Source organism: Tasmannia lanceolata, unplaced genomic scaffold (genome assembly GCF_043159265.1).
Source record: "Tasmannia lanceolata isolate RefF3 unplaced genomic scaffold, GAP_Taslan_0.1 ptg000037l, whole genome shotgun sequence".
NCBI lineage: Eukaryota > Viridiplantae > Streptophyta > Magnoliopsida > Canellales > Winteraceae > Tasmannia > Tasmannia lanceolata.
The window spans coordinates 41,870,528-41,897,284 of record NW_027518714.1 but is presented as its reverse complement, the minus strand read 5'-3'; the positions used below and the strand labels follow the sequence as shown (position 1 = coordinate 41,897,284).

At 41.2% G+C, this 26,757-nt stretch overlaps 3 protein-coding genes across 3 annotated transcripts in view; 1 reads left to right on the top strand and 2 right to left on the bottom strand.

The window, feature by feature from the left end:
• Nucleotides 1-13,238: 13,238 nt before the first annotated feature.
• LOC143861450 (uncharacterized) lies at nt 13,239-15,068 on the bottom strand. Its single transcript, XM_077372380.1, has 2 exons — nt 14,728-15,068; nt 13,239-14,472 (listed from the first exon to the last, which is right to left on the bottom strand). Exons 1-2 carry the CDS (start codon nt 15,066-15,068, stop codon nt 13,239-13,241), a joined length of 1,575 nt encoding a protein of 524 aa, XP_077228495.1.
• A 1,121-nt stretch (nt 15,069-16,189) lies between these two features.
• On the top strand, nt 16,190-23,555 carry LOC143860519 (potassium transporter 5-like). The gene is made up of 9 exons (XM_077371198.1): nt 16,190-16,392; nt 17,107-17,332; nt 17,413-17,664; nt 21,010-21,060; nt 21,165-21,425; nt 21,711-21,763; nt 21,865-21,979; nt 22,079-22,333; nt 22,519-23,555. The coding sequence occupies exons 1-9, from the start codon at nt 16,222-16,224 to the stop codon at nt 23,424-23,426; spliced, it is 2,292 nt and encodes a 763-aa protein (XP_077227313.1). The 5' UTR covers nt 16,190-16,221; the 3' UTR covers nt 23,427-23,555.
• A 361-nt stretch (nt 23,556-23,916) lies between these two features.
• LOC143860520 (serine/threonine-protein kinase D6PK-like) overlaps nt 23,917-26,757 on the bottom strand; it is a 28,191-nt gene continuing 25,350 nt past the window's right edge. The window contains exon 2 of the mRNA XM_077371199.1: nt 23,917-25,032. Coding sequence (XP_077227314.1) covers nt 24,162-25,032 — 871 coding nt within the window. The 3' untranslated portion in view covers nt 23,917-24,161. The remainder of the gene's footprint in view (nt 25,033-26,757) is intronic.

The following is a 26,757-nucleotide window of genomic DNA, read 5'->3' as shown; positions in this document are numbered from 1 at the left end:
TTAGAGTATATGCCCTGAAAAGCCAGTAGAATGACATTTTCTAATCAATAAGGATTTATTTCATGATATGAATGGGTAATAAAATAATGAATGTATGTGATGTGCTTGTTTATTGACACATGTTCGTCCTTAGGTAGCATATTAGAAATGCCATGCTCAAAGGATTCACAGATCCAAGGGAGTAAGGAGATATGGCATCTCGATTCTATGCAAGCCATAATAGTTCCTAGTTGAAAAGGAGACTGGACATCTCTTTTTGTATAAAACTAGCACCAGTCTTGCTTACATGCACGTGTCGTGAGGTGACTTATCTCGGTCAACTGGGTAGTGGACCCTAAGCAAGAAGAGTGGGTGCGACGATTGGATCACATAACCGAACCAGATCAAACAAAGAACAACTTGTGACCTGAGGGATCTTATTGGTCTGTCGGCCTGTTCTAGGGTCGTAGTCTATCTTATATTGATTCTATTTTAGAGTCACATTCGGATAGAGCTATATCCTAGAGCAAACCCTCTAGACCAATAGTGATACTCAACAAGGGATTCTTCCCCCTAAAATTTAGGGATTGAAATCTACTATTTTGTCAAAGAGGTAGGCCTATTAAATAGCCTGGCTAGGTGGATTTGATAAAATATTTATCGGAAAGTTTTATGAAACATTAAATTATTTTCAAAGGATCTTATAAATGCATTTGAAGGCTGAACACTGCTTGACCAAAATAGTATACCAAGAGTGAGCCAAGGGGGTAAATGGTGTCTATCTCCCGTATGACTCAACTCAGTAAATGTAGTTACGACGAAAGCACTTGCACATACATGATGTGATTAAGGGTAAGATGATCTGACGATCACCTTCAGGGTTACATCTCGATCGAGGCCACTAACCTAATACGAGTGTAGTTTAACTACAGAGCGAGATAGTAGTGGGGCCCACCATAGGGTTCTGCAAGATCGACCGTCGGATCCTTACGATGATCCCACTCATAACTCGAATGACCCGATAACATCCAACGGAACAGGGTTTCGCATTTTATGTAATTGTACGGACGGATATGATCCGTTAGATTAATGTGGATATTAATTAATTATATATATATATATATATGAGGAAAATGATTGTGAGCTTGAAGCTCATATAGCTTATATGAGCTTGAGGGCCCAAACACATGTGGGCCCACATTGTTAGGATGATCCAAAGCATTCATTTGAAAGGCCCTTACATAGATAGGGTGTGTACAAAAAATCAGCTCCATAGGATCATCCTAACCCATAAAGTGGAGAGCAAAATGGACAGACACCGTTTGCCACAAATCTGCCCATTTTTTGCCTCCGCTTTTGGAGGGGTTAGGATGATCCAATGGAGCTGATTTTTGGTACACACCCTATCTATGATGGGGCCTTGCAAATGAATGGTTTGGATCACCACAAAAAATGTGGGACCTATGTGTTTGGGCCCTCAAGCTCATATAAGCTATATGAGCTTCAAGCTTACAATCATTTTCCTATATATATATATATATATATATATATATATATATATATATACATGTCTTTGTTAAGTAAGTAATAAGAGATAGTAAGAGAATTTTTCGAAGACAAATTAGAGCCGAAATAACTCCCATTAGATGTAAGTTATTAATTTATTTATTTATTTATTTATTAAATATTTAATTATTATTTGAATAATAATAAGCATAATAATGTGTAATCCAAATGATGATAGTTATTCACAAACCGATTTGGCAAAAATTGTGGAATTGGAATAGAATTTGGAATTGGGATAGGACTACACATTTGGATAAGGTTTGTGGGACCCACCACACTCTCCAATCAGTTGGAGAGCTGGGAAAAAGAGTCTTAATTGTTCAAGGACTTTGAGTTGTACTCAAACTCCTTATTGGATAAGAATTGCTAAATTATTGAATCTACAAAGCAAGCAATTTGTTTCAACACCAATTCTTATGAGATAAGGCAATGAGAGCTGGAGAGAGACTTCATACATGTTCTCCCATGTATCTAGGGTGTCCCCACACAACCTTGGATGTTTGGGAGAGTCCCAATGGCTCGAAGAGTCTCAATTCAAGTTGGTTTCTCAATTGGATTAGAATTGGGAGAGAGAAACAAGGATTTATCAAACCAAAACTCTACTTTCTATAAAGGAGAAGGGCTGAACAAATTTTTTGAAGAATGAATAGTTCAAAATTCTTCCTCCCTTGCTTCCCCAATGGAAAATCAGCTTCCATATCTCTCTCTATCTCTTCCAATTGAAATAGTTTCAAAGAGAAGGCTTCCAATCAATTTCTCTATTCTCTATAACAAAGGTACTGATTAGATCAGACTTTAAAGAGGTGAATAAGAGTTATTCACATCCACAATAGTCCGAGCAAAGAAAAAGAATCCATCGGTTCAACTGCGGGGTTCACGGCGTTCAGAACGATCGCAATCGTTCGAGGAGTCGATCAAGCAACGTGGTCCATTGATTTATTCTTCAAATAGGTGTTTTTTATGTTTGATTAACATAATTAACTAATCTAGACTCTAGGATCTTGGGCAATTATAAGATCGAAAAAAAAAATTAAGTTCTATACGATTTTTGTTCCGCTGCGAATATCGATCTTGCTGGAAGGGGATATCCTTCCTTCAATGGGTCCCCATTGACATGAGTTCAAATCCCCACGGGCTTACCTGATGCGCATGGTTTACGGGTGAATGAGCGCATCCGCAGGGAATACTCCCGCCCGAAAAATTGGGGTGGTGATACCATCTGTCATAAAAAAAACAGTATTTAATAATACTCTTCACTTTATTAAATACTTTTTTGGGATTTGCAAGGGACTCTTACAAAAAGGCATTTTACGGCTGGTTGTTGCATGAGAGACAGCAGTCTCCTATATATTAAATGAATGAGACAAATCCTATATATATAAGTAAAGCGGAATCCTCTAAGCCGTGGTGGTGCCACGTGTCAGCCCCTCTTCATCCTATTTTAATAATCTAATAATCTAATGTATCCTTCTGTATCCCTATTTATTATTAGAAAGCTATTCAATGATTTATTATTTATTACCAATTTTTCATCTCCCTAAAACAATTCAAAATGTTTCCTCTTCCACCCCACAATTTATTACGGATTTATAACCTTCTTAAACACCCCTAAATCCCTTAAAATCATCAATTGCCGATTTTAAATCTCCCTAAAATAATTCAAAATGATTAACCGAGTATTCCAAAAGACGTCTCAAGATTTTAATCTTAGAATTAAATGCCTTAAAATCAGCACAAAACAAAATTACCCCAAATACATAGTACCCTTTCCATTCCTCCTCCTTTAATATTGCCACATCTACACCCGCCATTCTCCTCTTCCATTGGGCCAGTCACTGCCGCGAAAATCAACAATAAATATAACCACTTTGCTTTAAGCCAATCGAGAGGATGAAAGCAGGTTTGATTAGCCTTATCATATTTGGGTTTTATCATAAAGATGGATCATCCGTTTACTGACTGATTTTTCACAGTTATAATTTTTTTTTGATTTGCTTCGTTGTTTGTAGGGTTATTTGGGTTGTTTTCGATGAAATTGGCAGCGCAGAGATCTTAGTACCTATACTGTGTGTTAGAGATCGAATCAATACAGATAAAAAGGAACATGGTGGATTGATGGTTGAAAGAGTTTACACCAAATTCAGTGTATCTCCTCTCTTTGTCTTTTGTAATGTTTTCTATATTTTCATCATTTATCTCTTTTTGTTATTATTTTGGTTGTTTTACATAATAAGAGAAGAATAGAGAGGTGTTCTAGCTCCTAACACCCAACTTTAAAAGCGGATACTGGTCTTTACAGGCCTCGATCACCAACTGTTCGATGAAATATCCACTGTTGATAAGTCTATTTGTCTCTTTAATTGTAGAGCTAGGATTGTAATGAACTCATTGGACTTAAGCGGATGATATTTTGTGAATTGGCTTGTTGATTTTATGCAGTTTTCGAGTTCCCATACCTGGGTTTTAGTTTTTAGTACTTCCTTTGCCTTTTCTTTTCTTTTCTTTTTCATTTTATTTTCCATCTTTAGTCTGGAAAATGGAATTCACTGTTCGCATGACTGTCCATACAGATGTAAATTTAAATTGCAGCTCTTAGTCTACACTCTACATACATGTTTCCATATTGTTTGATTCTGAATATTGTTTTTGTCTCCTTTTTCTTCCTTTATGAAAACAATTATAAATGCCTCATTGTTGGTAGCGTGTCATTGTGCCAGCATCATCATATCATTAGGATTGTTCGGTTCCTTTTGTTGTGATCTGTAATGCTTTTGACAAGTGTCATTTGAATGACTATAAATAATTCGATAGTGCCCAATCCTAATAAATAACGCCTTTTGGAGGGAAAAACTTCAAATGTAGCTTGAAGATTGCATTCAATCCCCTTCTTTCTGTTCTATGAAGGGATATTGTCAATGAAAAGGTTTCAAGTGTTTCACATAAGCATGGTTTTCCTTTTGTATGGTTCTGAATATAACCCTCCTTGGGGGGTTTTTTTTGTCTTTTTTCCTCCTTTCATGTAAATGACTATAAATGCCTCATTGCTAGTAAGTGTCTATGCTACAGTGTTAACTTTCAATATGAATATCTATTTTCTATTGGAGCAACAAAAGCAACCAGCTTTGATTTTGGTGATTATGCATGTGCAACTTTTGTCGTCTTTGAAAAAATCTCTATTGAGATTGATGAGTTTCATTTATTTTTTAGGTTTTGTTTTCTTTTGTTATCTTTTTTAGAATTAGTTCTCTCTTGCTACAGCTTGATGGGTGTGAGTGGCCATAAAGTACTGATACCTGCGGTATAATTTGAGAAGTGAATTTAGCAGCATGTGATAATTGGAAATATGTAATTTTATGGTTTTAGTGCGGACGAGAGAATTAGGTATGTAGCAATCCTTTTAGAAATGTGGTTTTTATTGCTATGGATTTGTCTTGAATGCAATTTATGCAAAATCTAAAGATGTGTATTATCTTTTCTGTGGGAAAAAATTGCTCTATGCTTCTCTTAGGATATGGTTTGTGACTGAATGTTGAATCAAAGTGGGCTATTATCCTGCAAAATGAAGCAAAACTTATTAAATGCTATTGTTTTGATAAGGTGAGGTTGGCATCACAGAAAATATGGTCCAATATGTGAATTCACTTTCAAGATTTTGTTGAAATAGGGTATCTCAATTTTTCTATTGCAACTTCGTCTCATGCTAAACCTCTTTTACATATTTCCCAAGTGGTTGAGTTTTATTGCCATTGAGCAGGTTTCTATGCTTTCCCTTGTGTATAACTGCTAATATTGCATTTTGCAGTTACATATCTCTTGCATTCAGATACACATCTCTTTTCTTTCAACAAAATAGAAAGGAAGAGGGTAGGTTACTCCACTTCTTTAAGATGCAAACAAGGTTCATTTTTTTTATGACATGCCTTACCATCAATGATTTCTCATAGGTTTCTCATAGGTTGACATACACACTATTAAGGAAATGGAAAGAGTTTCTCGATGAGCCTCGGACAAGGACCATTGCTTCAGGAAAAAAAATGCACATCACAGAGTATTGAACTTATGCCACTAAAGAAACAAAAGAAATACTTCATTTTAAATCTCTCCCTCATGCATTTTAACCTTCTATAGTCATTCAGGTGAATGGTAGTTTTTTTGGGTCAATATTATTGCTTCTTATGCTCTTTCCATGGTTAGATCATGATTTTGGACTAAAAATTGTGCATATATAGTATTCTGAGTCATTAGCTTCTTGGCAAGAAAATCTACTCTTCCACTCCTTTGAGTTTCAGGTAAATTAAATGTACATCTCAATTTCTTTTTGCTTATTTTCTCAAGGCCTCTTTCATACTTCCTCCTGAATTAGACTCCAGCAACTATTTCAACTGGGATCATCATGCCGATCTCCTGGGTTAGGGAAAGTGCTTCATTTCTTCAGGAATTAATCCTGGTGGCTTGCCCATAGTAATACAACCAACCCTGCATCATGCCCTTTTGAAGGAAAGGTTATTTTGCTGTCTTTTATTGGCGCTCGATTATAAAGTGTTGCTTGCTTTATCTTTTGTATTAAGATTCCAAGTAACTAATCTCATTTATATCAAATGGTATATCAATTTGCTACATGCCTACGTTTTTGTGTCGCCCGTGCATCGCATGGGTCTGCAACTACTTATGCGAATAAGTGAGACCGTGTGAATGTTATCTCATGCAATAGCCAGCCACGAAATGCCTTTAATTTATGCGATAGTCCCTAGCTAATCGCCCACTTGTTTTTTTAATTGGTTGTTGATACGGATTGAAATAACAAGTAACCACTACCTGCTAAAGTGGAAAATGAAGACGACTGCCATTATTTAAAAAAAGAAATGCCGATACACAAGTGAGTATAACTGGGCCTCCTTAACATCCAAAGGTGTCTAAGTGCAGTCTCCTCGACTCGCCTTACTTTGTTGGTCTTTGTTAGCAAACCTTTTTGCCAATTAAATTGTTACAAAATCCTTCAAATAATTGGAAAAGTTCTAGAAAAAATCATAATTTTTTGTCCCCAGTCTTTATATTTATTAAAATTTTAATTAGTTCTAAATTTTCTTTCTTTTTTAAATAAATACAAATTGTCCAAATTTAACCCATTTTTATCCGAATTGAATGCAAAATTCCCCAATACTTCAATCAATCTCGTATAATGTTTGTAAATGTCATGAGAGATACAAACCTAATGAATAATAAAACACATAACATTGAAAATTGCATTCACACCTAACCTAAAAACGAGATGCACTTAGCCATGCTTCTATGTTTTTTGTTTTGCTATTTAGCAAAATAAGTATTTGCGTTTTGGAGTCTTTCCATGACCATGTTTTTCGAAATAGGGGGTGCTTTAATTATTAATGAGCCTTTTTGTCACTTACCGAACAATTGTAGAGTCCATCTTTCACATTTACCAGCTGTACGGTTAGCTTTTTATATCCAAAGGGTTAGCTTTGACAGTGGAAGATGATTAGCACCCTATAACGTCAAATGAAGTCAAACAGCATTAAAGTCAGCCCCATACCCTTCTTTTTTTACGTTTTTTGACGTCAACTCAGGGTACATGGGTGCGAATCATCCTCCAGGGGTGCTAATATATCATCTCCCAAAACAAAAATGTTGAAAATTACATTCATACCTGTTGTGCCTAAAATTGGTGACAGATATGGCAGTGACATAAGAGCTGACTTGGTAAATCCTGATTGCTGGACTGGTTGAGGGGCAATGACCTACACAATGAAACACGAGGTCAGAAGGCCAACCCGGAGTCGTTGCTCCGGACGGGCACTTCGACAATCAAGTCAGTGACAGGTGCAACTGAACTATCAAAGCAATGAACAGTGATTTCTTGGGATTCGAGTCCCTTACCTTGTTTTTATGAGGGCTATTTATAGTGATGGCTTTGGGTGTTAGTTTACCCTTTTACCCTTGAGGACAGGTGTCAACCTGCTAGTGGATCAAGTCTTGCCCATGTTTCCTTGCCCTTGGACAGGTGTAGGCCCAGGGTTGGGTGAGAGGGATACATGATTCCCTCTTTGGGATGGTGCAATGGCTGTGATACCCTTTAGGGAATGACGGCTTTATAGGTTTATCATGGTGCCACGTGTCATGTGGCGATTGGGGCTTTTTCTTATATCCCATCATTTGCCCCCCAGTTCTTCAAGTCATTGTAGTGACTTGGGGAAGTTTTATCGGGTACTGATGGCCAGACCTTCGACTTTTCCATCCTGGCTGATTTTCGACGAGGTGAGATTCTCCAGATCGGCTCCAGACGAACTGGGTAAGCTAGCTTCTGTCTCCAACGCTTAGGTTGGTTAAAGTTGTCCAGATCGGCTCCAGACGGACTGGAAGTGGTTTCAGCCCTCCATGCCCACTTCGGCTGAAGTTATCCAGATCGGCTCCAGACGAACTGGAAATGGTTCCTGTTTTTAATGCTCAAATTGGCTGAAATTATCCAGATCGGCTCTAGATGAACTGGAAATAGTTTTTGTCTTTAACGCTCAGATCAACTGAAGACGATCTGGAAAGTTGACTTTCGTATTCAACTTTTAGGTTGGTTGCATTTATTCAAACCAACTCAAGACGAACTGGATATCCTTGCTTCTTGCATTTAGATTGGGCATAGACGATCTGGGCTTTTGTCGTTTAGTGGATTGCATTATATCCACCACGGCTTAAGACGATCTGGGCTTTTGTCGTTTAGTGGATTGTGTTATATCCACCATGGCTTAAGACGATCTAGGCTTTTGTCGTTTAGTGGATTGTGTTATATCCACCACGGCTCCAGACGATCTGGATTTTTGTCGCTTAGTGGATTGTGTTATATCCACCACGGCTCCAAACGATCTGGGCTTTTGTCGTTTAGTAGATTGTGTTATATCCACCACGGCTCCAAATGATCTGGATTCTTGTCGTTTAGTGGATTGTGTTATATCCACCACAACTCCAGACGATCTGGAATTTTGTCGCTTAGTGGTTAGTGGATTTTGTTCTATCCACCATGGCTCCAGAAGATCTGGATTTTTGTCGTTTAGTGGATTGCATTATATCCACCACGGCTCCAGACAATCTGAATTTTTGTCGTTTAGTGGATTGCGTTATATCCACCACGGCTCCAGACGATCTGCATTTTTGTCGTCTAGTGGATTACGTTATATCCACCACGGCTCCAGACGATCTGGATTCTTGTCGTATAGTGGATTGCATTATATCCACCACGGCTCCAGACGATCTGGATTTTTGTCGTCTAGTGGATTGTGTTATATCCACCACGGTTCCAGACGATCTGGATTTTTGTTGTCTAGTGGATTGCGTGATATCCACCACGGCTCCAGACGATCTGAATTTTTGTCGTCTAGTGGATTGCTTAATATCCACCACGGCTTCAGACGATCTAGATTTTTGTCGTCTAGTGGATTGCGTGATATCCACCACGGCTCCAGGCGATCTGGATTTTTGTCGTCTAGTGGATTGCGTTATATCCACCACGGCTCCAGACGATCTGGATTTTTGTCGTCTAGTGGATTGTGTTATATCCACCACGGCTCCAGACGATCTGGATTCTTGTCGTTTAGTGGATTGCGTTATATCCACCACGGTTCCAGACGATCTGGATTTTTGTACGTTCTCCCACAGTTAATAGTTTTTCGTGAGTAGGTTTTTACTCGTTCCCTTTCCTGACTTTCCTTCTTGGTATTTTTACTTTCCTTCTGGCATTTGTCTCTTCGTTTTTCGAGTCTGCATTAAATACCATGACGCGTGGCGCTCAATGAGTGGCGGACACAGCTGGCCTTTCTGACAGGTTCGCATATAAGAGGGCCTGCGAGGTCTCATTTTTACCATCCGTAACTTTTATTTTCCCCTTTCCTCTGCTAGTGCGGTTTGTTCTCTTCGATCAATTCGGTGCGGTTTGCTTGAGGTCGGGGTCAGATTACCCATAGGTAATTTTCTAGTTCGTTCTCTATTTTTCTTTGGCCGCATATGTGTAGCGGTAGTTCTAGTTCGGAGTCCGGTTCAGGGTCTAGCTCAGGTTCGTCTTCAGGAGGGTCTTCCTCCTCAAGCGGTACCAGTTCAGGTTCGTCGGAGAGAACAAATCGGCCTCAAGTTTAAGGGGACAACAGGCCATGGCTGGCCGACCAGATGATCTGGGTGACGACGAGGAGGTAGATATAGGTTCGGACGAGGTCATCGTGGACCTGAATCTGAGTCATGTTCGTGTCGAGAATCCGGACTCCCCATCCCTCGATAGTAATGGAGCCGAAGAGGATGATGAGGAAGGTAACCTTGATAGGAAAGCATCGGTCTCCCTTGTTGGGAGTAGGGTAGTCAACTTATTGGCTTCGGCGAGGATGGAGGGCGGTATTAGAGAGGGTACCACCGCCTCTCTGGTGGAAAACACCCTTGATGCTTCTCGACTTAGTGAGTTTCGAGATCGATACTGTATTCCTGACCGATTTACTTTGAGAGTGGAAATAGAGGGGGATAGGGCGTGTAATGATAGCGTCGATATGTGTATATACGAGGAGGCGATGAAGGCTAGTTTTAGGCTACCAATTATTTCCTTCGTAGCTGCCGTGCTGAGATTCTATGGTCTGGCCCCAGCTCAATTGGCGCCGAACTCGTGGAGGACTATAACCGGCTTTGTTTACCCTGTGCGGTTCCGTCTTCAACGGAGCTTGTCTGTGCCCCTCTTCAGAAGGTGCGCCCAACTAAAAAGCCACTGATCGGGAGGTTGGATTTATATTAGCCAACGAGCTGAGATGAGGATGATTACCGGTATTCCTACCTCCATTCATACTTGGAAGAGCAGGTTCTTTTATGCCAGCTGGGAGGAAGGATGGCCGATCTCGACAAATTGGTCTTTCGTAAACACGAAGGCCATGAGTCGTAAACCGGCTTTAGATGATGAGGATGAGGTAACTTTAGCAATGATCCGCGATGAGATCCGTGAGAACGGTCTTATCCATTGTTCGAAATTCTCCAGAGAGGAGGTTTTGGTTGAGATCGGGATTAGTGCTGCTACCCGAACACGTAGGTGTCCTAGGCCGTTCTCAGTTAGTTTGCGCCCCGCTTCTTCTTCTTTTTTTTACGCCGTTCTCAGTTACTTGTGCCTCCTTTTCCCCTTTTTTTTGTGCAGAGATGCAGAAGCAATCAGCCCGTGAAAAGGTACGTCAGTCCGTCTTTGGTAAGGGCGGGGGCCAAAAGAGAAAATCGTCTGAACTAGTTGCTCCTACCGTTCAGCATAAAGAGAAAGCCGTCCTTGGTGACAAGGGTGGTAAAGCTTCCAAAGCCGTAAAGGTGGCTGAGGGGTCTTCGGCTGGTCAAATCACCTGCTCTGGAGATGATGACGCGGGCATCCTTGGCTTAGAGGCGGCACCTACTGGTCGGATAGGGGCGGATACTTCCTTTCGCCCGAAGTGGGGAGTGAAAAAAGACGACTGCGGTTTAGACGATGCCTGGGTTGCTCGCAAGGTCATCTCGAAGAGCCGTTTACACAAGGACTGGCTTCGGATTCTTCATGAGAACCAAGAGACGGTCGAGACAGGTGGTTTTGGTGGTCTTTACCAGGTACTTCTTCTTGACGTGTTTGGCTTATTCATCAGTCTTGGGTCATGACTTGGAACCTTACGTTAGTTCATATGGTTTTTATCTCGGATGCTACGAGACTGATATGACGGCTAAGTGTGCCTACTTTTCCAAGACACTGACTTCGTCTGAAGAGAAGGTCGATAAGTTGGAGAAAGACAAGGCCGGCTTAGAGACGGCTGTTGCGGAGGCGAGGGCTACCGTAGAGCGTTTGACAGGGGAACTTAATGAGCAGAAGGAGCTGACGAGAAAGGCCGTCAGTTTTGCAGAAACAGCAAGTGAAGTACCAATCTAATCTGGCCAAAGCAGTGAAGGCCGAAGAGGACGAGATGGTTGAACTAGCTGCTGAGTCGTTCAGGAATGGTTTTGACGAGTGCAAATCCCTTGTCAAGGCGAAGTTTTCTTACTTGGACCTTGAGGACGTGCTCCTTTCCATGCCCGACGAAGATGACCAGGAGACTGGTCAGGGTCAATCCCCCGCCCTTGCTGCCCCCGAAGTTGAACTCCCGGCTCCAACTCAGTCTGATCTAACCGCGGATCCGGAGACTGTTGATGCCGCTCAGTGAATTCTATCTCTCTTTGTCTTGTTATGTACCTCTCCTTTTATTTCAGCATCTTTTTGGGTTGGCCCTGGGTCAAGATGTACAACGCCCATAGGGCTTTTTGAAAGGAATATATTTTGTGGATTTTTGCAAGTGCTTGAGTTCGTCTATGCATGTTTACATTCAATCTACTTGCTTTAATTCGGGACGCATGTCGATCCATTTGAAGTACATCGTTAAGTTTAATAAGAACGGCTTGGGTGATATAAGTCCTTAGAGAAAAGATTAGGGCATTTCAAATCATATCTCTTCCGATTAGAGATATGTTTCTTGGGCTTTCTATTAAAAGTTTCATTGGTTTTCCACTTTGACTAATCCCGACCAGAAATGTATTTCTGGTCTTCGTGGACATGGTCGAAGTGAACCAAGTTAGCCCGAGCTGAATGACTTGGGCCTTCATCGAATGTTTTGTTGGTTTTATGCTTCAACTTATCCTGACCAGAGATGTATTTCCGGTCTTCGTGGAAATGGTCGAAGTGATATTAATGCGAGGTGAGCAGATTTGCAAAATGCCGTGATATTTTTCATTAATTGCACAAATCTTAGTGCGATTACATCTGTATTTTTTCTTCTTCCTCTGGGGTGGATTTTGGTGTCGTGATAGCGAGACACCCTCTGTTTGTACGCCGGGGATCGGATCTGGGACTCTTTGCGGACTTCTTCGAGTAGGTCCAAATTGGCATGGAGCCCACCTGCGTTCAATTGTTCATTGAAGCAGGTCACACGCGGTGAGGGAACGCCAATGTCGATCGGGATTATGGCTTCGGTTCTAAAAGTTAGGTTGAAAGGGGATTCTCCCGTGGCGGCACGCGGAGTAGTGTGGTATGCCCATAAGACGTGGTACAACTTGTCGGCCCAACATCCTGCTTTTTAATCTAACCTTTTCTTGATGCCTTAAAGGAGGATTCTATTCGTGACTTCAGTCTGCCCATTGGTCTGAGGGTGGGCGACGGAGGTGAACCGCTGCTCAATCTTGAGGTCTGTATAGAATTTTTTGAAATTTTTGTTGTCGAACTGCTTGCCGTTGTCCGTTATGAGAACTTGGGGGATTCCAAATCGGCAAACCACGGATTTCTAGAAAAATGCCTGGATATTCTATTCGGTGATTTTGGCAAGGGGTTCTGCTTCCACCCACTTCGTGAAGTAGTCTATTGTGACTACCACAAATTCTCGCCCTCCTGGAGCTCGTGGGAAGGGCCCTAAGATATCCATTCCCCATACAACAAATGGAAAGGGGTTGATTATGGGGGCCATTGGAACGGCAGGTTGGTGACTGACAGACGAGAACTTCTGACACCTCTCGCATTTCTTTACTAGATTCAGCGCATCGTGCCTCAGGGTCGACCAATATAGGCCCCTAAGCAATACCTTGATGGCCAGCACTTTGCCTCCTAGATGCTCTCCGCAGATCCCCTCATGCGTCTCCTGAAGCGTGTAGCCAACATCACCAGGTCGGAGACATTTTAGGTACGGGAGGGTATACTATCTTTTGTAGAGATTTTCCCCGTCGAGTGAAAATCTGGCCGATCTCTGAACCACTTGACGTGCTTTCTTTTTCTCTTCGGGGAGTATTCCACCGCGCAGGTAATTGATGATGCCGTCCATCCAGCACGGTTCATGATCCACTTGCATAATCTCGACAACTTCGCTTCCCATGCTGGATTTTTTCAGGAATTCCATATATATATTTCCCAAAGCTGTATACCCGGAGGCCGCAAGTTTGGAGAGTATGTCTGCTTTTTCATTCTCCGTTCTCGCGACACGCATTATCTCAAAGCTTGTAAACTTGTCGGCGAGCTGGTGAACTTGCGCCAAGTATTTGAGCATGCGGTCGTCGCACGCCTCGTATGTCCCCTGTTTCTGGTTAACGACCAATTGGGAGTCGCTATACACTTTCAATCTTCGGGCCCGGGTTTGGATTGCCGACATCATTCCGGCCAGGAGTGCCTCATACTCCGCCTCATTATTTGACACCTGAAACCCAAATCTTATGGTGTAGTCCAAGACGAAGTTCTCAGGTCCTGTGAGGACTAGTCCTGCTCCACATCCCAGGTAGTTCGAGGATCCATCCACATGTAATTCCCAGAGCGGCTCTTCCTCCGGTCCGTCTTTTTCCCCAGCTCTTCCAGTCCCATTGGTCTTTCTAGGCTGGGGAGTGCCGTTAGCATCTGAGGACAGTATAGTTCTTTCGAGGTTCTGCCCCTCGAGCGTATCAGCTTCTTTGCCCAGGGGTTGATCGATGATCGCATCGCTTTGCCCCCCCCCCCCCCCCCCCCGTGTTTCATCGACTTCTCCACCCGGAGGTTGATTCCTTTCGACTTCAGCCGGCACAGAGCATTCAACAATAAAATCGGCCAAGACTTGGGCCTTTATCGCTGGTCGGGGCAGATACCGGATATCGAATTCATTGAGTTCTACCGCCCACCTTACTAGTCGTCCCGAGGTGTCTAGGCGATGGAGAGTCTGCCTTAGTGGTTGGTCAGTCATAACTCTGATGGTGTGTGCTTGGAAATATGGTCTGAGCTTTCTGGCAGCTATTATCAGAGCGTAAGCCAACTTCTCTGCTTTTTTATATCTGGTCTTAGCTTCATGCAAAACTTGGCTGACGTAGTAGATCGGCTTTTGCTGGTTCTGGTCTTCTCTGATTAGCACGGTTGCCAACGGTACCAGACTCACCGATAGGTACAACATCAGCTCTTCCCCAGGTTCTGGTTTCCTGATTAGGGTGGTGTGGCTAGGTACAACTTCAGTTCCTCAAATGCCCTTGACATTCCGAAGTCCAAGGGGCCGTCTTAATTCCCTTGATCGCGTTGAAGAATGGTAGGCACCTTTCCGCCGATTTAGAGATGAAGCATCCCAGCGCGGCTACCATCCCGGTAAGTTTTTGAATTTCCCTTATGGTAGTTGGCGGGTTTAGATCTACCACTGCCTGAATCTTCTCCGGATTCGCCTCTATTTCTCTCTGGCTTACCATGAATCTAAGAAATTTTCCCGGGCTACGCTAAAAGTGCATTTAGAAGGATTGAGCTTCATGTTTTGTTTCCTCAAGACTTGAAATGTTTCTTCCAAATCGGGTATGTGACTGGAAGATTCCTTGCTCTTTACTAGCATATCGTCTACATACACCTCCATGTTGCGCCCAGTTTGTTCTCTGAAAATCTTGTTCACCAGTGTCTGATATGTTGCTCCGGCATTCTTTAGGCCGAAAGGCATTACACGGTAGCAGTATATCCCATGGTCGGTTACAAACGAAGTCTTGGGGATATCTGCTTCGTACATGCGAATCTGGTTGTCTCCAAAAAATGCGTCCATAAAACTTAGGAGCCCGTGCCCCGCGGTGGCATCTATCAGTTGGTCGATCTTGGGCAGCAGATAGCTGTCCTTGGGACAGGCTTTGTTCAGATCGGTAAAATATATGCAAATTCTTCATTTTCCGTTGGCTTTCTTCACCATGACCACATTTGACGTAAGAGCTGACTTGGCGAATCTTGATTACTGAACTGGTTGAGGGGCAATGATCTGTACAGTGAAACACGAGGTCAGAAGGCCAACCCGGAGTCGTTGCTCCGGACGGGCACTTCAACAATCAAGTTAGTGACGGGTGCAACTGAACTATCAAAGCAATGAACAGTGATTTCTTGGGATTCGAGTCCCTTACCTTGTCTTTATGAGGGCCATTTATAGTGAGGGCTTTGGGTGTTAGTTTACCCTTTTACCCTTGAGGACAGGTGTCAACCTGCTAGTGGATCAAGTCTTGCCTATGTTTCCTTGCCCTTGGACAGGTGTAGGCCCGGGGTTGGGTGAGGGGGATACATGATTCCCTCTTTGGGATGGTGCAATGACTGTGATACCCTTTAGGGAATGAGGGCTTTATGAGTTTACCACGGTGCCACATGTCATGTGGCGATTGGGGCTTTTCTTATATCCCATCAACACCTAACCTAAAAACCAGATGCACTTATCCATGCCTCTTTTTTTTTGGGGGGGGAATTTTTCCAAGACAGTATTTTCCTAATAGGGTGCTTGAATGATCAGTAAGCCTTTTTGTAACTTACCTAACAATTGTAAGGAAATACCCCATTTTGTCGTATCTTCCAAATTCAAATGGCTGATATCGAGCCTCCAAGGTGGACGGGAAGGGCGTGAGTCTCTTTCCACCGCCTTTCCCAAAAAAAATGTCGGTAAATAATTTCCCAACCTAACCCACCTAAATGGACCAATCGTAAGATGTCACGTGGAAACTGAGCCAGCTAAGTGAATTTCTATGCCGCCACGTTGGCATTGAAAGGAAGCCGCGTTTGCTACAACTAGCAAGAGATTACGAACGTATTTCATGCACGTGACTGAGTTGTCTCAACAAAGCGAGGTGACCCACCACGAACCCAGTAGTGTGATGGCTTTGGAGTGCTTATAAAAGGGCTCGACTCTTTTGTGCACAAGTCGCACCACACTTCTCGTTGGAGCCATGGAAGGAGCAGGGCATACGATTGTGAATGTAGAAATGGTAGAGACTGAGAAAAACTTCACAGAAGAGGAAGAGAAACATGGAACGGAAACTAAACGACAGCATTTCAACAGGCTTGATTCGCTTGAAAAAGAGGCCAGCAAGGTCTCAGGAATGGCCTCAGCCACCAAGGTAAAGGAAAAAAAAAGCCTTTTAATTCCCATTCTATTGCGCGGTTTTGTGATGGGTTCCTCCAGTTTATGAGATGGGTTTTGGTCTTTGGATGAATTCTTTGAATTCAGTAGTTGGGTTCATTGTATTTGATTCTATTTTCTTGAGAAATGGATTTTTACTTCTTTTTCCTCTCTGAGTGTGTGTTATAGGTTGTAATAAAGAGACTTTTACCTTCTCTGTTTAGCTTCAGTTTTCTTTATTTAACCATATAGGATATAGCTGTTTCACTTTCTTTTGTGTTCCTTTTGTTCTCCTCCCAGGGCTATTTGCGATTTTGGGTGTTTTTAGTTCATTTTCTCTGGGTTTTAATGCCATGTTTGCTCAATGTGAAAAAATGTTCCATGGAATATTTGTGGGGCCAGTCGTGAGACATGGGCTGTGAGGAAGAAACTTGAGAGGGTGGGTTTGAGGGGAGTATGAAAAGCAATTGGAAAGAAAAAACCCAATTTGACCGTATTTTTTTCAACTGTTTTTTGGGGGATTTCTCATGCTCTCCCTGTAGGCCTCTCAAATATCTACCCGTTTCTCCTTCTCAGCTCCTCTGTCACAATTGCGCCCACAAATATTTCATGAAATAAATTTTCATTGTTGCCAAACATTCCCTACATTTTTCTTCATGTCCTAAACTAAGAGATGTTTTTTGTTTGTTTGAATATTTTGGTGGGAATCCAGGCTGCATCTCTAGCTACTGTAATGCAATTGGCTTTCCAAAGCATCGGGGTAGTATATGGAGACATTGGTACTTCTCCATTATACGTATTTGCGAGCACTTTCTCAGACAGACAACCAACTCCTGATGACATAATAGGAGCCCTTTCTCTCATCATTTACTCTCTTACACTCTTCCCTCTCATCAAATACGTTTTCATCGTTCTTTGGGCTAATGATAATGGAGATGGTAAGTCTATTTTTCAATTCACGTACTATTATATCTCTACACTATTCAGTTCAAATTTTTCTAAGCTTGGTTATTTTCAGGTGGGACTTTTGCCATGTACTCATTGATTTGTAGACATTCCAAAGTGAGTGCAATTCCAAATCGACAAACGGCGGATGAGATGGATCTTTCTGCTTATAAATTGAAGATCCCTGACAAGCATTTGAAGAGGGCTCATATGATAAAAGAAGCCATGGAGAGAAGCTCATGGGCTAAGACATCTCTTCTCTTTGTAGCCCTTCTTGGAACTTGCATGGTGATAGGAGATGGTATCTTGACTCCTTGCATTTCAGGTCTTCTTTCTTGCCCAACTTTAAAAGTTATTTTTTTATTATTTTTTCTTCTTTTCTTTTTTGAAAGATACATACAACATACGATATTTCGAGTCCTTTAGTCAGCATTTCTACCTTGGTTGTCTTTTCCTAAAAATGAAATTATTTTTAGGAGCACTAAAACGAAGGGGTGGAAATGGAATTACATTCAACAAAAGACAAACTAAAGAGAGTGGAAAAAGTGGGAAAGGGTGTGGAAATATCATTTCTTCCCGGCTTATTTTACTGGGAAATAATGTGGAAAGTGGATTTTTTATTGACGTTTCAAACGGTTTGTCGGTCAAAAAATCTACTTCAATGGCACTCCAATTCCGCAAAAGCAATTTTGCAACCGTTCCTTCTGAAAAAGAAGTGCCAATAGCAAAACTCAGTTTTAAAGGGCATTTTTTTTTTGGGAAAAAAAAAAACGTTTTTGGTCTGATTGGTCTGACGTTTTAAACTTTTACAACCAATAAAACCCGGTTATTTTTTGCCAACGTTTTAAACACATTTAAAATAGGTTTTAAACATTTTAAACACTTTTTTTACCAACTTTCCAATTTTACCCCACTATATTTTGTTAATGGCAAAATTATATACTCATGTCTTAAATCAATAAGACAAATTTAGCTATGAGTTGATATTTTTTACTTCAAAGAGAGGGACCGCAGAATACCTCTGTGTAAAATTGCGCAGAAACCACTCTTTAACCAGCGGTCAAAGGCTGCTACTATTCTCATAAAGACCTCTGGCAGCTGATTAAAACATATAAGACAAAATGAGTTCGTCTCATTGTGAAAGCATGGTGGCCCCAATATGGCGCCAATATGAGTAGCTTTTTCAAGGTATCATTCTTGTTTTGGTAACGACACTCCAAATTTTATTAATCACGATTTCGATTGGTTGTTAGATAGCATCTTGGAAATCACAACTGCCTTTAACAGCCGATCAGATGGAAAATGATATATGCACTCCTTTGTTTTGATAATAAGCATTAATTCTTAACTTTACTCGACGCTTTTTTAATTGTACAAAAATAGGGATTGGATTAGGGATTTGCTAGGCAATTTCACAGGAAGCTGTTTTGCAGCTAACTTTTGCATGATAGAACAGCCACAGAGGCTCGCTTTCAAGCAGATTTTTCTTATTCATTTAATTATAACCGCATTTAACATAAAGGTAAAACCAAGGGAAGACTACAAGTACAAAGAAAAGTGAGTCTTCACTTGGGGCACCCCATTTCCCAACAATCGTAACTTACCACAAAAAAACAGCCAAGAGGGTGCCCCATTACACGACAAATAAAGAACACGTTCCCTTCTTAAGTGTTAAAGGGCACCCATGGAAAAACACAACCACAACGGTGGACCATGGCATCCACGTCATTTTTTATCCCCCTTCTCATATCAGTTATAACAATAAAGTTGTCAAAAAATACGCCAGTAGATATATCCTTGTTAGTTTGGTATTGATATGATAAATCAGCCGATATATTTGAGCTATATAAAATGTGTATATACATATGGACGTGCATTAGGACCGACTTGTACTTTTATGTAGCCTCTACAGTAAATAATCAATGGTGCTCATAACTATGCTTCAACTATAGTCTCGTCACGAAGTAGTTCATGAACCCTTTACAAGTGCGTCTTAGTTGTGTTTTCATGCGGCCCCATAAGTTGAACCGGCTTTTATTTTATTGAGGGTCCACAGGTAAGCTCCGCTTGTACTCACATGTGGGCTCAGAAGTAGCCCTGCTTACACACTTTCATGTCACCATATATATTTCATTCTATGAATGTTCCCTGCAATGGGCTGGCACGCCATTATTTATTTCAATCAGTGGTTCTGTCACACTAAGAGTGGGCTCAGGTTATAACTTTTACAAGTAGTACGTTTACAATTTTCCAAAAGTATGTGTGGGACCTTTCATGTAATTATTATAAAATTTTATATTTTACTCATTCGTTTCTGCTTTCCTTATTTTCTCAAAGCTTAGTATCATGTATTTTACTTTTATTTATTTGCATACCACACACCTTGTGGTGGGCCACCACACATTTTTTACGATTATTTTATATTTTTCTCATTTATTACATTTTTTTAAAGTACGTCTAAATTATATAGCTTTTTTGCTGTTTTCTAAAATTTAAACTTAATTTTTTGGGTTTTTAAATAGATGCCCAATAGGCCATCACAGTCTAATACTGGGACGATATTTTTTTACAAGTATTTCTCATCTCCCACTCGTGTATTGGCTGATATTTATTTATATCCGTGTTATTTTCTGTATTTACAGAATAGAAAAATTTTTAAAAATATCGTCCCAGTATTAGACTGTGTAGGAACAGGCTGTGGTCCGATGTGGCCAACATATTGGTCTTGAACAAAACTTAGCTAGGGTCGGGGTTTGAGGAACTTTCCTCGGACCCCTATAATAGCAAAGAGTGTGGGGGTGTAGAAATATCAATTCCATGCTTACTTTTTATTTTCAGAAGTAATTGATATTTCCACACCCCTTGCTATTAGACTATTAGCAAGGGGTCTGAGGAAAGTCTATTAGCAAGGGGTCTGAGGAACTTTCCTCAGACCCCGACCTGAGCCAAGTTTCTTTCCTTTTCAAACATGTGCCTAAATAATTGCACCGATAAGATTCTGAAGTTAGATTTTTTATTTTTTTCCAAAGCAACCAAGTCTCCGTAGTGTTTCATGTGAGTTAAAGTGGCAAAGAAGCAAATATCTAATGTACTAGGCTTTGGCTTTTTCTGTCCACGTTTTTCACCTCCTTTACTTTCTCAATGTAAAGTTCGACTTTCCATGGACATGAACTCCTCCTTTCTGAGATACGTAAACACTCCTAATGCTGACCCCATTCGCACGACTAGGATAAAAATTCAACCTGCCAAATAAACTTTACACATGGCATGCAGGTTCATGATCCATCATTGCCTTGGTCAAGAACTTGAATTTTCAACAGTTTTTTTTTTTTTTTTTGTTGAGAAATTGAGGAAACACCTTTCAATCGAAGGGCTGGAATCATTCTAAGTCATAAAAGGACAATCTTGTACAAGATTGACGGTCACTATTACCAGAGCTATGTGCCACAGGAGCTGGTCACTAGAAAAACTAAGCCTAATTGTAGGATTGTTAAAATTATGAGAAATTTAGATTGATTGTTGAATTTTTAGGAAATTTGGCTTTGTTTGATGCTTCCAATCTGAAGCTAGGCTATGGTGTGTTTAATTAGCGAGAATTTACGGAAATAATGATTTATGTAGCTTCTATATTAATTTTCTAACTTCAACTTTGTGAATAATATTGATGCAGTTCTATCAGCAATAGAAGGGGTGAAGAAAATAGATACAAGCCTCAATAAAGGTAAAGAGAAGGTGTTTATTCACATCTTAGTAATCTTCTTTTCCACGAAGTTTTTCAAGCAATAATAAGCTTATATATGTTAATCTCTTTTTTCTGTCTTTCAGATGTGATAGTGATGATCTCTGTAGCCATTCTTGTTGTTCTATTTTCAATCCAACGATTTGGAACCGACAAAGTTGGTTACACATTCGCTCCTGCTGTCCTAATCTGGTACATGTTCATTGGGGTCGTGGGCATGTATAACTTCACCCGCCATGATTCCACTGTGATTAAGGCTTTCAACCCTGTCTACATATTCCGATATTTCAATGAGAGTCCAAAGGAGGCATGGGTCTCTCTTGGAGGAGTAGTTCTCTGCATGACAGGTACATATGAACACATTTAAGTCTTGTTTGTTTTGATTTGAGAACCGACTGTGAGTCCAAAACTGATGAATAGACTCGAAATGAAACGTAAATTTCAGTCCAATTATCAGTTTTAGACTCACAATTTGTGAAACAACCAATAACACCAAAAGCTTAAGCTGTTAGAGTTGGTGTTATTTAATCTTTTATACTTCAATACTCCCCCTCACATGTGGTTTAATATCAAGGAGTTGTTGGGTTTTGCTTTCCATGCTGATTGATGATTTTTTGTAATTATTGAAACAGGAACGGAGGCCATGTTTGCGGATCTAGGTCACTTCTCTGTTAGATCAATTCAGGTTTAATATGACTAAATCAATACTACCCAATTTAATTCAAATTAAAAACAAGAACATAGCATGCTCAAAAGTTGACTAACTCCATTTTTTTCTCTATCTAGATTGCATTTTCTGGCTTAGTATATCCATGCCTCCTCTGTGCTTATATTGGACAAGCTGCTTATCTTTCCAAGTTCCCAGATCACGTCTCTGATGCTTTCTACAAATCCACTCCTGGTTAGGCTGCTTCTATTTTCAGTCAATACCATCAATGAAACAATTTTGACTTATAAATTTTCGTCAGTATGGAATCTAAGCAAATAAAATGTGCAACAGAATCTGTGTATTGGCCAATGTTTGTGATTGCCGTGTTGGCATCGGTGATCGCGAGTCAGGCCATGATCTCTGCGACATTTGCTATCGTGAAGCAGTCGATGGCATTGGGTTGTTTCCCTCGAGTCCGAATCATCCACACTTCACACAAACACGAAGGCCAAGTTTACATTCCTGAGATCAATTTCCTGCTCATGGTTGCTTGTGTCATGGTCACAGCCTCTTTCAAAGAAACCACCAAGATCGGGAATGCATATGGTAAGATGTCTTACAACTCTTTGATTTGATTATGTTATGTTTATGTCTCCATTACTATCTCATATATATTACTATACCCCCCTACAATTATAATGGAGAAACTAATGTATTGCGGGGAGACCTAATTAGGGCTCAAGATTCTTTTCTACACAACTCAAATCAAATAATTTTTTTGAACAATGTAGGGATTGCCGTGGTTGCAGTGATGCTCGTTACGTCCTCTCTGCTCATTCTCATAATGCTAATGATATGGCAGACCAATCTTCTCCTCATCGCTCTCTTCGCGTTGGTGTTCGTCTCATTCGAACTGTTTTACTTCTCTTCAGTACTCTACAAGTTCACCAAAGGTGGTTATCTCCCCCTCTCCTTCGCCGCGGCACTCTTCTTTGTAATGTATGTGTGGCACTATGTACAGACCAAACGCTACGCCTATGAAGTCGAACAAAAGGTTTCAACCCACTACCTTACGCGCCTCGGCTCTGACCTTGGGATTTCGAGAGTCCCTGGTGTTGGACTCCTCTACACTGAACTCACCCATGGAGTTCCTGCCATATTCTCCCATTTTCTCACAAACCTTCCGGCCATTCACTCAGTTTTGGTCTTCGTCTCCGTAAAGTACTTGCCGGTGAACAAGGTCCCGCTCGACGAACGGTTCTTGCTCCGACGAGTTGGGCCTAAAGAGTATAAGATGTATAGGTGCATAGCGAGGTATGGTTACCGTGACAGGAGGATTGGACACGAGGAATTTGAGAACTTGTTAATGGAGAATCTCAAGTCTTTTATTAGGATAGAAAATTGGGAAAGCCGACAAGATGATGAAACGGTTGAGCCAAGCATCGAAGGCAGTGAGTTGGGTAGTGAAGGCAAAGAAGAGGATGAAGAGATTAGGTTTTTGGACAGCTCTAGGAGGTCTGGGGTGGTGTACATGTTGGGTCACAGTGAGGTGAGGGCTAGTAAGGATTCTTATCTGTTGAAGAGAATAGTGGTGAATTATGTTTATGACTTCTTGAGGAGGAATTTCAGGCAAGGATTTGTGGATTTACAGATCCCAAACAAGAACTTGCTACAGGTTGGCATGAATTATTATATATGACAAGGTTCATCACCCATATGAGATCTTCAAATCCTCTCTTTTATTTCTTCCACGGAATTAATTCCTGATCTTTTCCCACTTCATCTATTGTATGCATAATGCATAAAAGTATAAAACAACATTTTTCAAGTGTCTTCTATCTCATTGATTCTAAGATCCACGAGAAATATCAGAGCCAACAAACTTTTGCCTGCAAGGAAAAACATGCGTTCATCCCTGCAACTTCAGAAGGCCCCGAGAAAACATTGAGGCTATTCAAGAAAGACTAGAAATCTAGTTCTCGAAGAACTTGTAAAAATGATAAACTAATAAAATGACAAATGATAAAACTACTAAAATGACGAAATTGTAGTTTTCTCACTATGCTCAAGGAATTTTTAGATTGTGGAAGATTTGAGAAAAGCTTCATCCGAATATCTCTTTCCATCCACACCTGGGCATCCCTTAACATGCTCGGCCATTCATCTCCATTGCACCCCTACCATACAGATTGGGCCAAGGATACACGTATTTCATTGATAATAATAAAATTTAGTAGTAGTATTATGCACAAAGAAAAGCATGCCTAGCAAACAAGTGAAGATAGATAACAAAGACCAATGCTGCATTCCTGATTTTGGTGCATTCCTTGCACTTTTTGCCAGACCTAGCAAACGGGCCCTTAAGGAGGAAATGAAAGGTTCAAGCACAATACAGAGGCCAAAAAAAAGGGACTTCCAGCACAAAATTATAGAATCAGAACAAATCAATCTCCAAATAATTATCTGAGGGCTCCATACCAACCCCTGCTCCTTCCTCATTCGTCGGCACTTTTTGAACCCTTCTTGGCTGGAAATCTATCTCAAATGGTTTTGGCACCTCCGGTGGACTGGTACATCGGATAAGTGCCCAGTTCACGCTCTGAAAAAATGCATGCTGCTTCACTTCAGTTGCACCACGTCTATATGCAAGGCGATGCTGGGGCTCTTTCACAAGCAAACCTCTAATCAAGTCCCTGGCCGCAAAGCTCACAGTAGGTGACTCAGGGAACCTTAAGGGTTGTCCCACCACATTGAACAGGGTAGCACGATTTCCCGACCCCTTGAAAGGAGTCTTCCCAAACAAAAGCTCATAAAGAAATATACCAAAAGTCCACCAATCAACAGCACTCCCATGTCCTTCGCCTTTGACAATCTCAGGAGCTAAGTATTCATGGGTACCAACAAAGGACATCGATCGGGCACTTGTAGGCTCTGCAATGAGTTCAGGAAGAGGCTTCACTTGATAAGAAACTTCATTTTTAGGTTTCAGTTTCCTTTCCTTCTTGGACCTGCTTGAAAAAAATCGTGGCGAAAAGCATGTGGGCTGTATGCATGAAGGCTGCATGCAAGTGGGTTCAATACAAGAGGGCTGAACACAGTATGCTGAGTTCTTTGTCGAAGCCAAATTTGGATTTGAGGACTTTACTAGTGTTGGGGAGACAGCACACCTTAGAGAGAGGTCGAAATCTGAGAGCATTATATGGCCATCGTCTCTTACTAAGACGTTCTCCGGTTTAAGGTCTCGATAGATGATCCCAAGCATGTGTAGGTATTCCAAAGCAAGGAGAACCTCTGCCACATAGAACCTGCAACAAAACAAGACTAGAGGTTAAAGCACTGAATCAACAAAGCCAATAATGTTCATTTCACTTGATTTATCAAATTTTCCTACTGATATCGGAGATAACTGCAAGTTCCAGATCAACCATTGCATGACGATGAATTTGTGTGCTTCCATGCATATCTGTACTCCCTTATTGATAACACTCCTTAGCCCTCTCTTCACTAAATATTTTTGATCAGTTACTAATATATGATAGGCACTTGACCTATCAGATGGCAATTACACACAGAGAGAGAGAGGGCAAGGGTGTCCTCTTGGTAACCAGATTTTCAGAAAATTGCAGAGATGTCTTTATTCAATCAATTATGAGAATAAATGCAAATTTACTTTCCTCCCTCCATCTTGAGAAAGATGGCAAGTTTCCCATAATTACTACCAACTAAATAAGAAAGTAAATTAACTAGGCAACTTAGGCTAAAACATAAAGGAAACAAATTCAAAACACAAAATATGCATAAGGAAATCAAATCTCCAAATCAATGAGGAATGTTGCCAGATGTGTAACATTGCCGCCCCCTAAGCCCAGCCATGTCCTCATGGCGTGAAGGAAGGAAAACGCTGACGAAGAGTATGCCATAATTCCCATGTAGCATCCTCGTGTGGCAAGCCACGCCATTTGATCAATAACTCTGTGACTGCCTGATTTTTGCGCTTGATCATTCGGCGGTCCAAGACCTCTTCCGGTTCTGGATGTAAGTAACCATCGTCAGTGAGCGGTGGCAACGCGGAGTGCAGGGGAACCGAAGGACCCAATTGCTTCTTCAAACAAGAGACATGAAAGACTGGGTGGATACGAGAGGTAGGAGGAAGAGCCAGCTTGGATGCGACTGGTCCAATGCGCTTCAAAACTTCGTACGGCCCATAAAACCTGGGTGCAAGTTTCATATTCGTACGAACTTCAACTGAAGTTTGGCGATATGGTTGTAACCGAAGGAAGACCCAATCTCCAACTGCAAATTCACGTTCAATGCGATTTTTGTCAGCTTGCATTTTCATTCGATTGAGAGCATTCGCGAGGTGTTCCTTTAGATAATGCAGGAGCTTATCACGGTCACGCAACTCACTGTCCAAATGTCCCACCATCGTGCCACGTTCGGGATAGCGAGCAAGAATAGGAGGTGGGCAGCCATATACAGCTTGGAAAGGCGTCATACCGATGGATGCATGAAAGGTGGTGTTGTTCCACCACTCAGTCCATGGAAGCCAATGTACCCACTGTTTGGGTTGAGTACTCACAAAGCAACGCAAATATTGCTCAAGGCAACGATTCACAACTTCGGACTGGCCATCTGATTGAGGATGATAAGCACTGCTCATACAAAGCTGAGTCCCATGGAGACAAAAGAGCTCCTGCCAAAAGATACTAAGAAAAACTTTGTCACGATCACTAACAATTGAATTAGGAATACCATGCAAACGAACCACCTCTTCGAGAAAGACATGGGCAATGGATGGCAGTGAAATGAGCATACTTAGAAAGGCGATCAACCACAACAAGTATAGTTGTTTTTCCTTGAGATGTGGGTAAGCCATCCACAAAGTCCATGGATATATCAGACCATACCTGATCTGGAATGGGCAATGGCTGTAGTAGACCTGGTGGTGACAGTGTTTCTGCTTTGTTTTGTTGGCATGTATCACAAGATCGAACAAATTCACGAACAGCCATTTTCATTCCCTCCCAATA

What these genes read in the sequence shown, in the direction of transcription:
- LOC143860519 (XM_077371198.1), top strand. Translation starts at nt 16,222, where the DNA reads ATGGAAGGAGCAGGGCATACGATTGTGAATGTAGAAATGGTAGAGACT. An exon ending in AGTAGTTCTCTGCATGACAG is followed by an intron (nt 21,426 to 21,710) that starts GTACATATGAAC and finishes TTATTGAAACAG; the next exon opens with GAACGGAGGCCATGTTTGCG. An exon ending in TCTCTGTTAGATCAATTCAG is followed by an intron (nt 21,764 to 21,864) that starts GTTTAATATGAC and finishes TTCTCTATCTAG; the next exon opens with ATTGCATTTTCTGGCTTAGT.
- LOC143861450 (XM_077372380.1), bottom strand. Translation starts at nt 15,068, where the DNA reads ATGGACGCATTTTTTGGAGACAACCAGATTCGCATGTACGAAGCAGAT. An exon ending in GAAAATTTCTTAGATTCATG is followed by an intron (nt 14,473 to 14,727) that starts GTAAGCCAGAGA and finishes CACCCTAATCAG; the next exon opens with GAAACCAGAACCTGGGGAAG.